Raw genomic sequence first — 12,066 nt, 5'->3', positions numbered from 1 at the left:
ACCATCCAGCTCCAACCCCTGCCCTGGCACAGCTCAGGTGTTGGGCACCTCCAGGGTTGGGGCGAAAAGAAGCCGAGAGCCTTTCAGGAGGGATGAGAGACCGCAGCAACCCGCTCCCACTCCACCTGCCCCACTTTATGGGCTCTGTACCCCCTCCGAGATGGATCTGCAGCCACGTCCCCACGTGGCTGTGAGCGAGGCCACGCGCTCAGCCCCAATCCCCAGCGGGGGATATCAGCGGGATAAGCCGAGCTAAGCATCATTCACTGCAACAGCCCCGGCATTCTCATACGGATTAGAGTCATCAACAGAAAATCCATTAAGAGAAATAGATTAAGCAATAAGGCAGCGGCCATCTTTACTCTCTCTTCAACGTAAACAACCTCAGAAGCAAAACTAGTTTTACATGGGAATGGAAGTCTTAAATCAGAACATTTTCTTCCAGAAACAAACCACACGCACAGCCTGCAGTCAGGGTTAGAGTAACCAACACACGGAGGTCGTTCCTATTCATTTCCACGGAAACTACAACAGATACAAGGAGCACAACACCACTATTGCACAGAGCAAATTCTCAGCTCCTGTGCTGTACCTGACCACTGAATCACAGAATCCTGGAACGGGTTGAGCTGGAAGAGACCTTTAAAGGCCGTGTGGTCCCACTGCCTGCGATGCACAGCGACGGCCACAGCTCCATCGGTGCTCAGAGCCCATCCCCTGACCGTGGGTCTGCAGGGATGGGGCACCACCACCTCTCTGGGCACCCTGTGCAGTGCCTCACCTCCCTCACTGTAAACATTTTTCTTATCAAACCTTTCCTCTTAATGATCTCCCGCACTCATTTCCAGCTCAGCCCCCAAGAGACATGAGTGATGTTCAGTGCTTGAAGCTGAGCATCAAACCAGGACTCTGTGGGACCCCATATCAGGCTCTGTCCATCTCTCTTGACCTTCCCTTCCAGCCTGCAGTCCTTCACTTCCTCTCATTCTCATTAAAAGCATGATTTCATCCGGCAAGGAGCTGTGTCAGCAAACCACCACCACACCAGTAACATCCCCTGAGCAAACGTCGTTAGTTTGCTACAAAGCAGCGGGGTTGATATTTCCTAATCCCATAATTAACTTCTATCTATTTAAATGTGGGGTGACAGCAGCCACAGCCTCGCCCAGCAGGGACGGGCGACTCAGACCATTCACTTCTCCACGCACAACGAGAGTGATGTGCTGCAAGCACCACGGGACACCGAGAAACAGCTCAGGGGCTGACGGAGAAACGAGGCTCACAAAACCAGGACGAGTCTGGTCCAGCTGAGTGCCTGACACTTCAGAGCCAGAAGACTCTGGAAGCAGAGGGAATTCAAAGAAAGTGGAAAAAAGCAGTGGGGAATGGCACCGCTTTTTGCACGGGATGCCGTCGGAGCTGACATTTTAGGGATGTGCACAAAATCACACACTGGCTTCAACGGTACATGAATCAGATCTATTGTTCAGTGCAGGAAACAATGCAACCCACTGTCGTGGACAGGGACTGCGGTGGCTGCTGATGCCATAGGGGAGCAGAGCACCGTGTGCCACTCAGCCCTGTCAGCCCAAACCTGGAGCCACGCTGACGGCACTGCCCCTCTGCCTGTGCCAGAGGAGGGGAAGCAAAAGCTCAGCAGAGTTTGAAGCACCTCAGACTCAGCCATGGAATTTTCTTTCTAAACTGCACATACGTGAAGCCAAAAAATAGACTCTATTGCTTCTGCTGCTAGGCTTTCATAGAGTCATTAAGAATAATAAAATCATTAAGGCTGGAAAAGACCGCGAGGGTCATCGCATCTAACCACATCTTCTTCCAGCAGGGAATAAATCCAGAGTGGGTTTCTTAGCAAGGCGCTGCACGCAGCAGCACAAAGCAAACCTGACCTGAGCAACCCCTCACCACTCCTTTTGGCACAGGGAATAAAGAAGTCATTCTCGTTGTTGTATGGGAACTGCTGAACCACGGCCTGAACCACTCATCGATCACCTGAGGTGAGCACTGAGCCACGGGAGCACAGGTGAAGGCAATGCACCTGTGTGAGCAGAGGGGGTGGAGCCTGGCTCCAGCTCTCCCAGACCCCATTTAGGGGCAGACCACCACTGGAGATTGCCCTCTGGGGCTTCCTAATGCAAGCCTAGGTCGTGGGTGAGCATTTTCCTTTATTTCGATTGTCTCTTTCCATCACAGTAATCTTTCTAACTATACCAGTTGTAAAATATTTTGACTGCAGTACTATCTGGCACTATTCATTCTGTTAACCATACAATGCCTTGCCTAGCAGAGCCCAGCCAGCTCTGCCAGCAGCAGCTTGCACTCACACCTGCGCGCTGAGGACCGCATGTCAGCTTTTACAAAACAGACTGCAAGAGGAATGAACTTCCACGTGGGGTGGGTACATCTGGGTGATGGGAAGCACTCGCCTACAAAAGGCAAGCCAAGCAGAAGAAGCCCTGCATGTCCCCATCCCTCGGTGACCTTCACATGGCTGATGCTCAGCCCCCCAGGGGAAAACATGTCAATCCACTGGAAAGCGTTTCTTACATCTCCCTGCCTCAAAGACTCTGTACGTGTGTTCTAAATGGTGCCTCCATGGGACAGCCTGCACAGCCACAGTGTGCACCTGCGTGTCCAAAGGAGGACCACAGCACCTCTGCAGGTCCCTTCGGTCCCACATGGTTCTGCAATTCCATGATTCCTCACTGAGGGCACAGTCTGTGACAGTGCAAATAAACCTCAGCATCAGCACGACACAACAGCACAGGTTGAGCTGTCCAGAAGTGTGGGTCCTCTTATGCCCCAAACTGACCCATGGGTGCCCCGGTGCTGCTCTGCCAGCAGTGGGATGTGCTGGTTGCTGTGGGTCCATGGGGCTGTGACACCTCCACTCAGACCCCGAGGATGGATGTGTGCACCCGTGACACCCAGAAGTGACACCGCTTCATCACACAGCTGCCAGGATGACTCAGAATCTGTGTGCCAAGTAGACCGTAAGGAGAAAGGTAATGCTGAGAGAAGGGGAGAGGTGGGGGTGTGACAGAGCAGGGGGGTTTGTGCTGCCACAGCTGCACTATGTGGGTCCGGAGGGAGCTCTGGGAACTGGAGCATCCCAAGGAAACCACAGCACCAGAACCATGGAAGGGCTGGGTGGGAAGGGATCTCAGAGATCACTCAGTTCCAACTCCTGGGCACGGGCCACCAAATCAGGCATCAGATCAGGAAACGAGGGACGATTAAAGGGCATGAGAGACACAATACAACCGTGCTGAACGTGCTTCCTGAGAGCGGGAAGGAAGATGGATCATCAGAGGGCTGCCACGCTCCTGGGGCTGCTATCAAGCCATTGGGTGTCAGCAGCACTCCACAAACCACGGCCAAACCCCCGGCACAGCACCTGCCCTGCTCTGCCTGTCCTGGGGCAAAGACAGCCCAGCACCACTCAAACAAAGCATTTGGAGCCCCACTGCCCCGTGCTGCTGTCCTGTGTCCCCCTCCCCTCTCACAGCAGGCATTGCGACTGGACGTTTTGTGACTCTGATTCCTCCTCTGCAGGCTGAGCCAAGCGGTGCGGGCACATCAGCGCCACAATTCCTGTGCCATCTTTTTCCTTCCCCAGCACGTTTTCTTTCTCCTTCCCATGGACGCTCCCTAACGCAGGCTACAGACAAGAAGCACATCGACCCTCCTTGCGCCCCACATCTGGGGGTGAGAAGGGAAAGAGGGACAGAGAAGGAGGGACAGGGGTGTCGTTCTGGGCTGGGGAGCGAAGGTTAACCACAATTCTCCCAAATTGTACATCTGGGGAGACTGACCTCATTCACACAACAGCTGCTACAGAGCCACTACTACCAAGCAGCAATGGGGAAAGCTCTGTCAGAGCTGGGTGCTGGGAAAGGGGCCACAAAAGGCAGCAGGAATCCCATCCAGAGTACCAGCCCTGAAGTACTTGGGAAGAGCTGAGTGACAGAAACCATTCCAGCCACGCTCTTGTGTCGGTCACCCTGGATAAACAGCACGGGGTGCTGAGGGCTGGGCTGAAAAGGGCAATCCTCAGACACCTGGGGAGAAGCTGATAGCTTTAAGCTCCCACAGCCCAACGGGAAGGGCACCTGCACGTGCAGGAGGGAGCAGCATGGGACCCTCACCCACGTGCACACTGCAGGATGCGAAGTCCGTGTGGGGTCCCAGCAAGCAATTCATGCCTGCCGCTGCCGCAAGAGCAGCAGTATTTAAAAGGTCCTCCATTTTCATCCTCTCTTTGTTCTCAGCACCAGCCCCCAGCCGGTGCCACCCCTCCAGGTGTATGAACCCCCCCTCCTCCCGAGGCAGCGAGCTGCTCCTTCCTCCTGTCCGCGTCCTCCCCAGGGAGGTAAAAATTAGCAACATACCATCACGCGGCGAATCCTGCTTGGGAGACAGAGTGCTCCGAGCATCGCTGACCTCAATTTCTTTCCTTTCTGGCGGAGCAGCTTTGCTGGATTCCATCTCAGTGCTTTTGCTTTTCGGAGGCTCGACGCCGGCAGCTCCCCCGGTGGCACCTCTCTTCTCCCCCTTCCCCTCCTCCCTCCCTCTGTCGAGGCAGCCCATCTCGGGGATTTGCTCCAGCTTGCTGTGGTACGAACCAGGGCTGCTCGGCTCCTTCCTGCCCACCCCGCCGTGCTCCTCTTTCCTCTTGGTGCCCGGCTCCTCGGCCGCGTGCTCCGGGTGCTCCCGTACCACCAAACCAGGCAGCTCGCCAACGCCGGCTGCTTGCTCCTCCGCCACCGTCATTGCCCTCTTGATGGCAGTGCCAGGCTTCCTAGCAGTGGGGCTGGAGCACTGGCTCAGGGTGCTGCTGGGTGACAGCAGCCCGGTGGCCACGTCTTCGCGGAGCACCGGCTCCGGGTACTTGTCGGCCAGGTTAAGGGTTAGGGGCACGGATAAGTGCGAGCACTCGGACATGGCACGCCTCATTGCCTTCCTCTGCTGGGCAGCCCTGTTCAGAAAGCCGCCGTCGTCGGCGCAGCTCAGCTTGTCTTCCATCTCTTCCTCCATCTCGGCGGCGTTACTGAAGTAATTACTTTTGGAGTCATCTTGCGCGAGCTCTACGGTGGTGGTCGGGGGCTCCATCTTCACGGCGGCTGAGGAGGGGGAAAACCCGCTCTGCACACGGCTGCCGTTCCCCACCCCGATCACACAATAGCTGGGGGCTCCATCTTTTTTCACGGCCGCTTCATTAGAGCCCGAATCGTTCGGTGGGATGGGGTGGAAATTGGGGTTCCAGCTGCTGATCTCCTGCTCCTTGGCACACTTGCTGGGATTGCTCTCCGGCGTGGACACGGGAGGGCCGGGCTCTGCGTGGCTTCGGCTCTCCACCCCGGCTCTCCCCGCCACCTTCTCCTGGTCGGTGACGGCTCCAGCTTTGCCCAGCCCAGGGCACGCTCTGTCAGCTCCCACCGGCCCCACATGGAAATCAGTGGTTTTGGGGTTCGCAAAGCTCCCCTCAGCCGAAGGGAACGGGTCAGCAATCAAAGACCAGCTCTCAAGGTGACCCGCCGCTGCCTGGTACGCTTTGCCTTGCACCTCGATTTCCCTTTTGTCTTTCTGAGCTATTTTTAGCTCTTTGTCCAGTTTGCCTTCGAAGAAGCACAGCTTATCCTCATCCGTGAAGCCGGCGTTCTTCACGAGCCCGTCCTTCATCGGTCCCCCTGAGTTCACATTCAGGCCGATCTCATTCAGCTTCCCCTCCGTCCTCTGCCATTCAAATTCCGTTCTCCCGAAGTCTTTCGGGGACTCCATGCAGTGGAAGGCTTCCGAGAAGCTCTCGGCCTTGCCCTTGCACAGCGGGCTGTACTCGGAGGGCTGCTGGTTGGAGAGAGACATCTCCGGAGCTCGGCGTGCCCCAGCGCTGCGCGGCTCAGCCCGGGCTGTGACGCCGCTCGTGCCCCCACTCGCAGCAGCTCCCTCCCGTCCCCCCGCCCCGCTCCCACCCCTTCCTGCCCACCGCAGCCACTCTCTGAGCTGCTGGCTGACACAGGGAAAGGGGGGGGGGGGGGGTTGGGGGGGAGGGGTCCGCCCCTGTGCTCCTTTTAGCTCTGCAGATTCCCGTATCGGCGGTGGGGGTCTCTGGATGATGCTAGTGGGGTCGCAGCGCTCTCGCAGAGATGGTTTTTTCGGACCGGCACTTCTGACCGTCGCACACAGCCGGAGACAGAGCCTTCTCCTTTTTCCTCCACCACGCCGTGTTAACGATCAGGGCCTTTACAATCGTTAATTGCCGCTGATGAGCCGCTCGCAGCAATAGCAATGAACCAGGCTCAGCATTCCCCCCCCCTCCCCACCCGGAGCAAACCCGAAACCCACACGGAGCCCACCCCCAACGCGGTGACCGCCGGCGGAGGGGCTTTGTTTGCAGCCAATGTGCACACATCCTTCTGGAGCCGGTGAACACAGCGCTGCTGCACTGAGGACTCCGGGGCTCACGCAGCAGAAGCAGCACCGCTCCCACGGGCAAGCGGGCAGAGCCGGGCAGGATCACATCCCACACAGCAGAGGGCCGGGGGTGCTCGACTTCTGATTTCCCTCATTTCAATTAAAGAAAAAAAAAAAAAGAAAACGAAACATACCAGACCATGCTCCGGACCCGCCACGGTGCACGTCCCGGCTCCCGCAGCCCTGCCAGGCTCCCTGCCCTCGCTGCTGCCCCCCGCTCACACGGAGGACCCCCCCCCGGGCACCGCGGCTGGAGCCGCAGCATCGCTCCCCGCTCCCGTCCGACGGAGCGCAGCGGTACTTCTACAGCCCGAGGCTGCACGCTGTGCTACGCCCCCCGAACTGAACCTGCTGCTGAGAAACACCGCGACCCACGCGTTCACCCCTCCTGCTGGAGCTCTAGGATGGGGCTATATTTAAAAACAGTGACTAAGGAGCTGTAAGTTATATGCATCTTTCACAACACCCTCAAATGAACCAGAATCCTTCCACCCACGAGCTCTGCTTCTCAAAAGGCCTCCACGGCTTTGTATATATATATTTTTAACTATAATATTCATGGGTATCTTCCAGTGGAAACGGGAGCTCAGCTCGAGGCTTCTGTTTCCTCTCTTAATTGATGCGGGATTAACGTTTGCCAGCGCTTCCCTCACTCGGAGCATCCAGGCTGGTCCCAAAAACGGGGGAGCCCTGAAGTCATCTGGTCCCATCTAAGTGCTGTCCCTCCTTTTGGTGACACCACCACTTCCCTCCTCACTTTCAGCAAGATTGAGTCGGGCAATGCGCACAGCATGGAGCCAGCGGCCCCGGCCTCCTTCCTGGAGCACCTCGCAAAGCTTTCGTTTTCTTAATTATAGCAGAAACTCTGTTAGGGAATGAAAGATAAGGAGGAAAGGATGGGCGGATGGGCAGGCAAGAAGAGGACTTGGAGGGCTTTAGAAAGAACCACCTCAATTTGGGAAGGGCCATGCTAAGAGCTGCTGGACCAGAAGGGCATTAGGGACTTCTGGACAGGAAACCCATTCACTGCTTTTTCACCCTTTTAGGAAGGATTACTATTCTTCATACATCACATTTTCTCCACCCACGTGGCTCTTTACCATCTTTCTTTTTGAGAATACACCGAATGGCCTGGGTTGAAAAGGACCTCAAAGGTCATCTCGTTCCAACCCCCCTGCCCTGGGCAGGGTCACCAACCACTGGAGCAGGCTGCCCAGAGCCACAGCCAGCCTTGAGTGCCTGCAGGGATGGGGCACCCACAAACCTCTCTGGGCGATCTGTTCCAGTGCATCACCACCTTCTGAGTAACCAATAACCTCCATCTCCCCTGTCTTAGTTTACAACCATCCCCCCTTGCCCTATCACTATCAACCCTTATCAACAGAAGAAGCACTTTGACACAAAAATGGTGGCACAACCAATGGAGGGAGCTCTCAGGAGTGAGGGAGGCCCTGGTGCAGCTCCTGGGCCCGTGCCCTGCAGCGTCCCACACGTGTCAATGCCCACACTGTCCCTGGAGGGGAGGACTCCCCAAGGAAGACGTGCCACGTCCCACTAAGAGCCACTGAGCACTCCGTGGTCGGGAGCAGCGACAGCAGTGCCCAACCCATGGCTCCCAGCCCCAGCAGATGGATCAGCACAGCGTTTCTATTTTTGCTCCGCTCCTGAAGCTATTACTGATCCCTCCTAATGCCTTTGCTGCATTTTTTTTCCCCCTTTTTTTAATCTAACACAATCATTTCTGTGCAGTCTTATGCGCCGGTTTCTAAGGCAACATTGCTTTCCAGGATGAGCTCCTCCCTGCCAGCGTCTCCAACCAACATCATCTCTAATTAAGCGTTATTACCAATCAGGCTGACCAGACCCATCCCTCACACACTGCTGCCAGGAGCATTTGCTGGGCCGTGAGCTCACCCACCTGCCCCAGCTGGCACTGCAAGGTCCTGGCTGCAGAAGAACCAGCAGCAATGGAAGAGATGGGCACACACTGGTCGGACAGCTGTGGGAGCATCCTTATAAGAATACCTCCTTATAGGAACACGTCCTCATAGGAACATGTCCCCATAGGAAGACCATTGGAGCTATAAACTGAGAAATACCACGCAAAGGGGCCTCTGGATACCTGCTGCCAGGTCAGAAAACTGCCTTCTACATTCCCCTCTTGATTAAGATTAGAACTGATACCTCCCTGAAGCACACTCAAATCCACCCCGTTGCTTTATGGAGGAAAAGCAGATAAGAGCCAAGTCCTCTTGCTGCTTCATAAACACATTTAGCACTGACAGAACTGGCTGGTGCCATTGCCTTTCACTTCCTATACCTATCTGGGATAATTAGCAGGTCTTCATTAATGGTGTTATTCTGATCATTAAGAAAGCGGGATTACGGAACCGCTCTGTTGTTAAGAAGCACATCCCCAGCTGCAGTGGCATCTGGTCACAAACCATGCACACCTCGTTAGCTCACAAACCCAATCACAGCACGGGGTCCTGCAGAACTGCAGCCCCTGTACAGCGAGGGGTGACTGTGGAAGCACTGATTGAATCGTGACCATGATTCAACGTGGTAAGGACACCAGCACGATGCAAACCAGCTGGGAAAAGAAAACACAGCGAGGACAAGAAAAGCAGAAGCTGTAATTAAGCAGGGGTGGCACCCTGGCTGTCACATGTGATTCCAGAAGGGCTTGGACAAACCAAAAAACACGAGATACAAAATCCAAGCTATTGAAACCACATTTTTGTGTGTGTGTGTGTTTTTTTTTTCCCCTCTATTTGGTGTGTAACTATTACTTAAGGGAAGACTGGAGAGAAAAAGTGTTTAATGTCCTGATGCTGAAATACAGCTTGAGGAACGGAGGGACGAGAGCTATACATGTGAGGCATACAGCCCAGCACTGGATGGCAGAAACCCTTCCATCCCACCCTCTGTTTGCTGTGCTTTGGCATCAGATCTCAGGCACCTGCTTGGGAGTACTGTGAGAGGAACCTGATTTTTATGTGCAATTTCCAATTTCAGTTTGAATTTCAAGCTGGATGCAGCATAAAGGCTCGGTCACGTTCTAAAGGCTGACTGTGCCCCATACATTCCAATCATCACCTCAGCTGCCTCCTCCCATTCAATGGGACAAAACAGTTTTCCACAAGAATCTGGGGCAGCTCTTACGTGGGCAACAACAAACACGGGAAGCGGAAAGAAATCCAAAAGACGCACAAAAGATGAAAATTCAAATTGCACAAACAGATCTACATCCCGATGTTTCCTAACTTTAAATTGCAGTCAAAACTTTAAATTGCAGGCAGAGTTTATCTGAGACACAAAACTTTGTCAGCAAGAAATCTGCAGCATCACTGTTGCCATGGCTCCCCAGGGAGCTGTATCTCTGAGCCTGTACCTATTTTAGCAGTTCATGCAGTAGCTGATGCATTTCAGAGCACCGTCCTGTTATTCTAGAACACCCTGTAAGACTTCAGTCTGGCTGAAGAGATTTTGGTTACCCAACCTCAGCAGAAGATTGTCCAAAATATCCACATTATTCTGATCATGCATCACTGACTGCTCCCTGCGGCAACAGAACAGCTCCTGTGTGCAGATGTTCCAACTCAGGGTATTTTATTCTGTGATTCTCTATCAGACGTTGCCAAGTGTTAAGTATCACAGTCCCACCTAACACACATGAAGTGCTGGCCATGGTCTGGTCAACATCATCTTAACAGGAGAATGAAGCAGCAGGTAGAAGGCAAGTACAACCAAAGTACAACCCACAGCCCCATCATCAAACACAACCCATGGCCCCAAGGTGAGTACAATCCTTGAATCCATCAGCAAGAGCAACCCATGGCCCCATTGGCAAGTACAACCCTTGGCCCCATCATCAAACTCAACCCACAGCCCCATCAGTCTCACAAACATTTGGACTACCACACCATCTCTTGGCTCTCTTTAACTCCTCCAGCAAAGAAGCACGCATGTTCAAGGTCTTGAATGTCAACACTTTCCCTTCACTGATTTCCACTTCAGACTTTCATTCAAGCGATGCGTGCACTCACTCATCCCCGGATGCAGCCTAAGGCATTCTGCACCCGACTCAGTTGGGGGCATTGCTGCCATGCCGCCATTCCCCACAGCTGGTGGGCAGCAGAAGGAAATGCAAGAGCCTCAATAGGGCACCAAAGGCAGCTCAGCCCCAGCTGCAGCCCCTGCGTTTACCTGGTGTGCTCCTCCAGAGCTCCTTTTTTGCATGGGTCTCCTACCAGGATACTGCTCCCTTAAGTACAGCAATTAGCAAGGAAAATAATGACTTCCAGCAGACGATGGAAAGGTTATATACACATATATCTATCTCTCTATAAAAAGGACGACGCTGTCCTTAGCTTTCCCATTTTGTAGCATCATGCACCAAAGAACATTACTTCCGCAGGCACAAGTTCATGCAGAGAACACCACTTCCACCAAAACAGAACTACTTTGGGTTATGCAACACTCGTTAAAATTACAAACCCCCTCCACAACCTGACCAGCGTGTTAAGGCGCACAAGAGCTCGACGGCTGTTAAGTTAGTGACTGCATCATGCAAACTGGCAGCGAGGAACTCCGCAGGAGCAGCCCCAACTTCCATGCCTGATGACAAGGCAGAAGGAGCGGGGACGAGGCGCCCGACCTCTGCGATCCCCAGACACCAATTTCTTGCGAGGAAGGCTCGGGCTGAGCAGAAAACCCACGGCATTTTGCCGTCCCATCTGCATCGTTACTACAGTCACCACTCTGAAGCCGCCATGAACTTCCTCTCGTTCTATGAAATTAATGCCATCTGTTCCTTGGTCAGCAGCCAGGCAAACAGCACCAACCCCTAAAGTCCATCCTCAGAGGAGAGTCCCAAAGCCCATCGGCGCGGGGTTCTGCTGTCCTGCTCTGCTCCAGCACAGTGCTCACTCTGGCAGGAGGTTTGTACACGAGATGCTCAAGGTACCTTAAGGTGAAGGCCCAAACCAGCTGCCCGTGGGGGAGCAGATGGCTGCGGTTGGCCCGGTGGGGCGTTAAAACCAAACCCCACAGCGTGACAGCCATCGGGAACGCTCCCTGCCACGGGAATATCCCGTTCCTGCCCTGCGGTGGCATCGATGCTGCGCAGTGAGGGCGAGGGTTCACTGCAGCACTCCAGACAGATGCCACTTTCCATCTCCGATGAGGAGAAGTGAATGGGCACTTAACACCGAGAAGTGCAAGTCTGCTTCAAAATTCAGAGTGCTACAAAATTTATACGTCAAATCAACTCGGAACGGATTAAAAAATCATCAAGTTCTGAAACTCGGACCAAACTGTGAATCTTTTAAGGTTTGGGAATTAGCACTGTGAGCCAGGCAAGCAGAACCAGCAGCCTTTTAGGATCAGCCAACACACACCGCTCATGCCCCGCTCGCTGGTGCCACCGAGGATTAACGGTTACGTGTTCATGCCGCCGAGCAGCGCTGGCTCGCACGCAAGCTCCGGGCTTTGCTGCCAGCCCATCACACGCACACACCTTTGCCTTGCCTGGGCCGGCTTGCGGCGCTGCCTCTCAGCTGCCTCTGCTTC

At 54.4% G+C, this 12,066-nt stretch overlaps 1 protein-coding gene across 2 annotated transcripts in view; it reads right to left on the bottom strand.

Annotated features, from left to right (window-relative positions):
- Nucleotides 1-12,066, bottom strand: part of MAP4 (microtubule associated protein 4) — a 107,873-nt gene that overhangs the window by 18,332 nt on the left and 77,475 nt on the right. The window contains exon 1 of one of the 2 annotated variants that reach the window (XM_065744874.1): nt 4,410-5,925. The exons of the other annotated variant lie outside the window; for it this stretch is intronic. Coding sequence (XP_065600946.1) covers nt 4,410-5,883 — 1,474 coding nt within the window. The 5' untranslated portion in view covers nt 5,884-5,925. Of the gene's footprint in view, nt 1-4,409; nt 5,926-12,066 lie in introns of those variants that run through there. 2 annotated transcript variants of the gene reach the window in all.

The sequence above is a fragment of the Cyrtonyx montezumae genome, unplaced genomic scaffold (genome assembly GCF_038088225.1).
Source record: "Cyrtonyx montezumae isolate F1298 unplaced genomic scaffold, pur_monq_1.0 scaffold_32, whole genome shotgun sequence".
Classification (NCBI taxonomy): Eukaryota; Metazoa; Chordata; class Aves; order Galliformes; family Odontophoridae; genus Cyrtonyx; species Cyrtonyx montezumae.
Note: the sequence above shows the minus strand (reverse complement) of the source record. Positions and strands in the feature narration are given on the sequence as shown.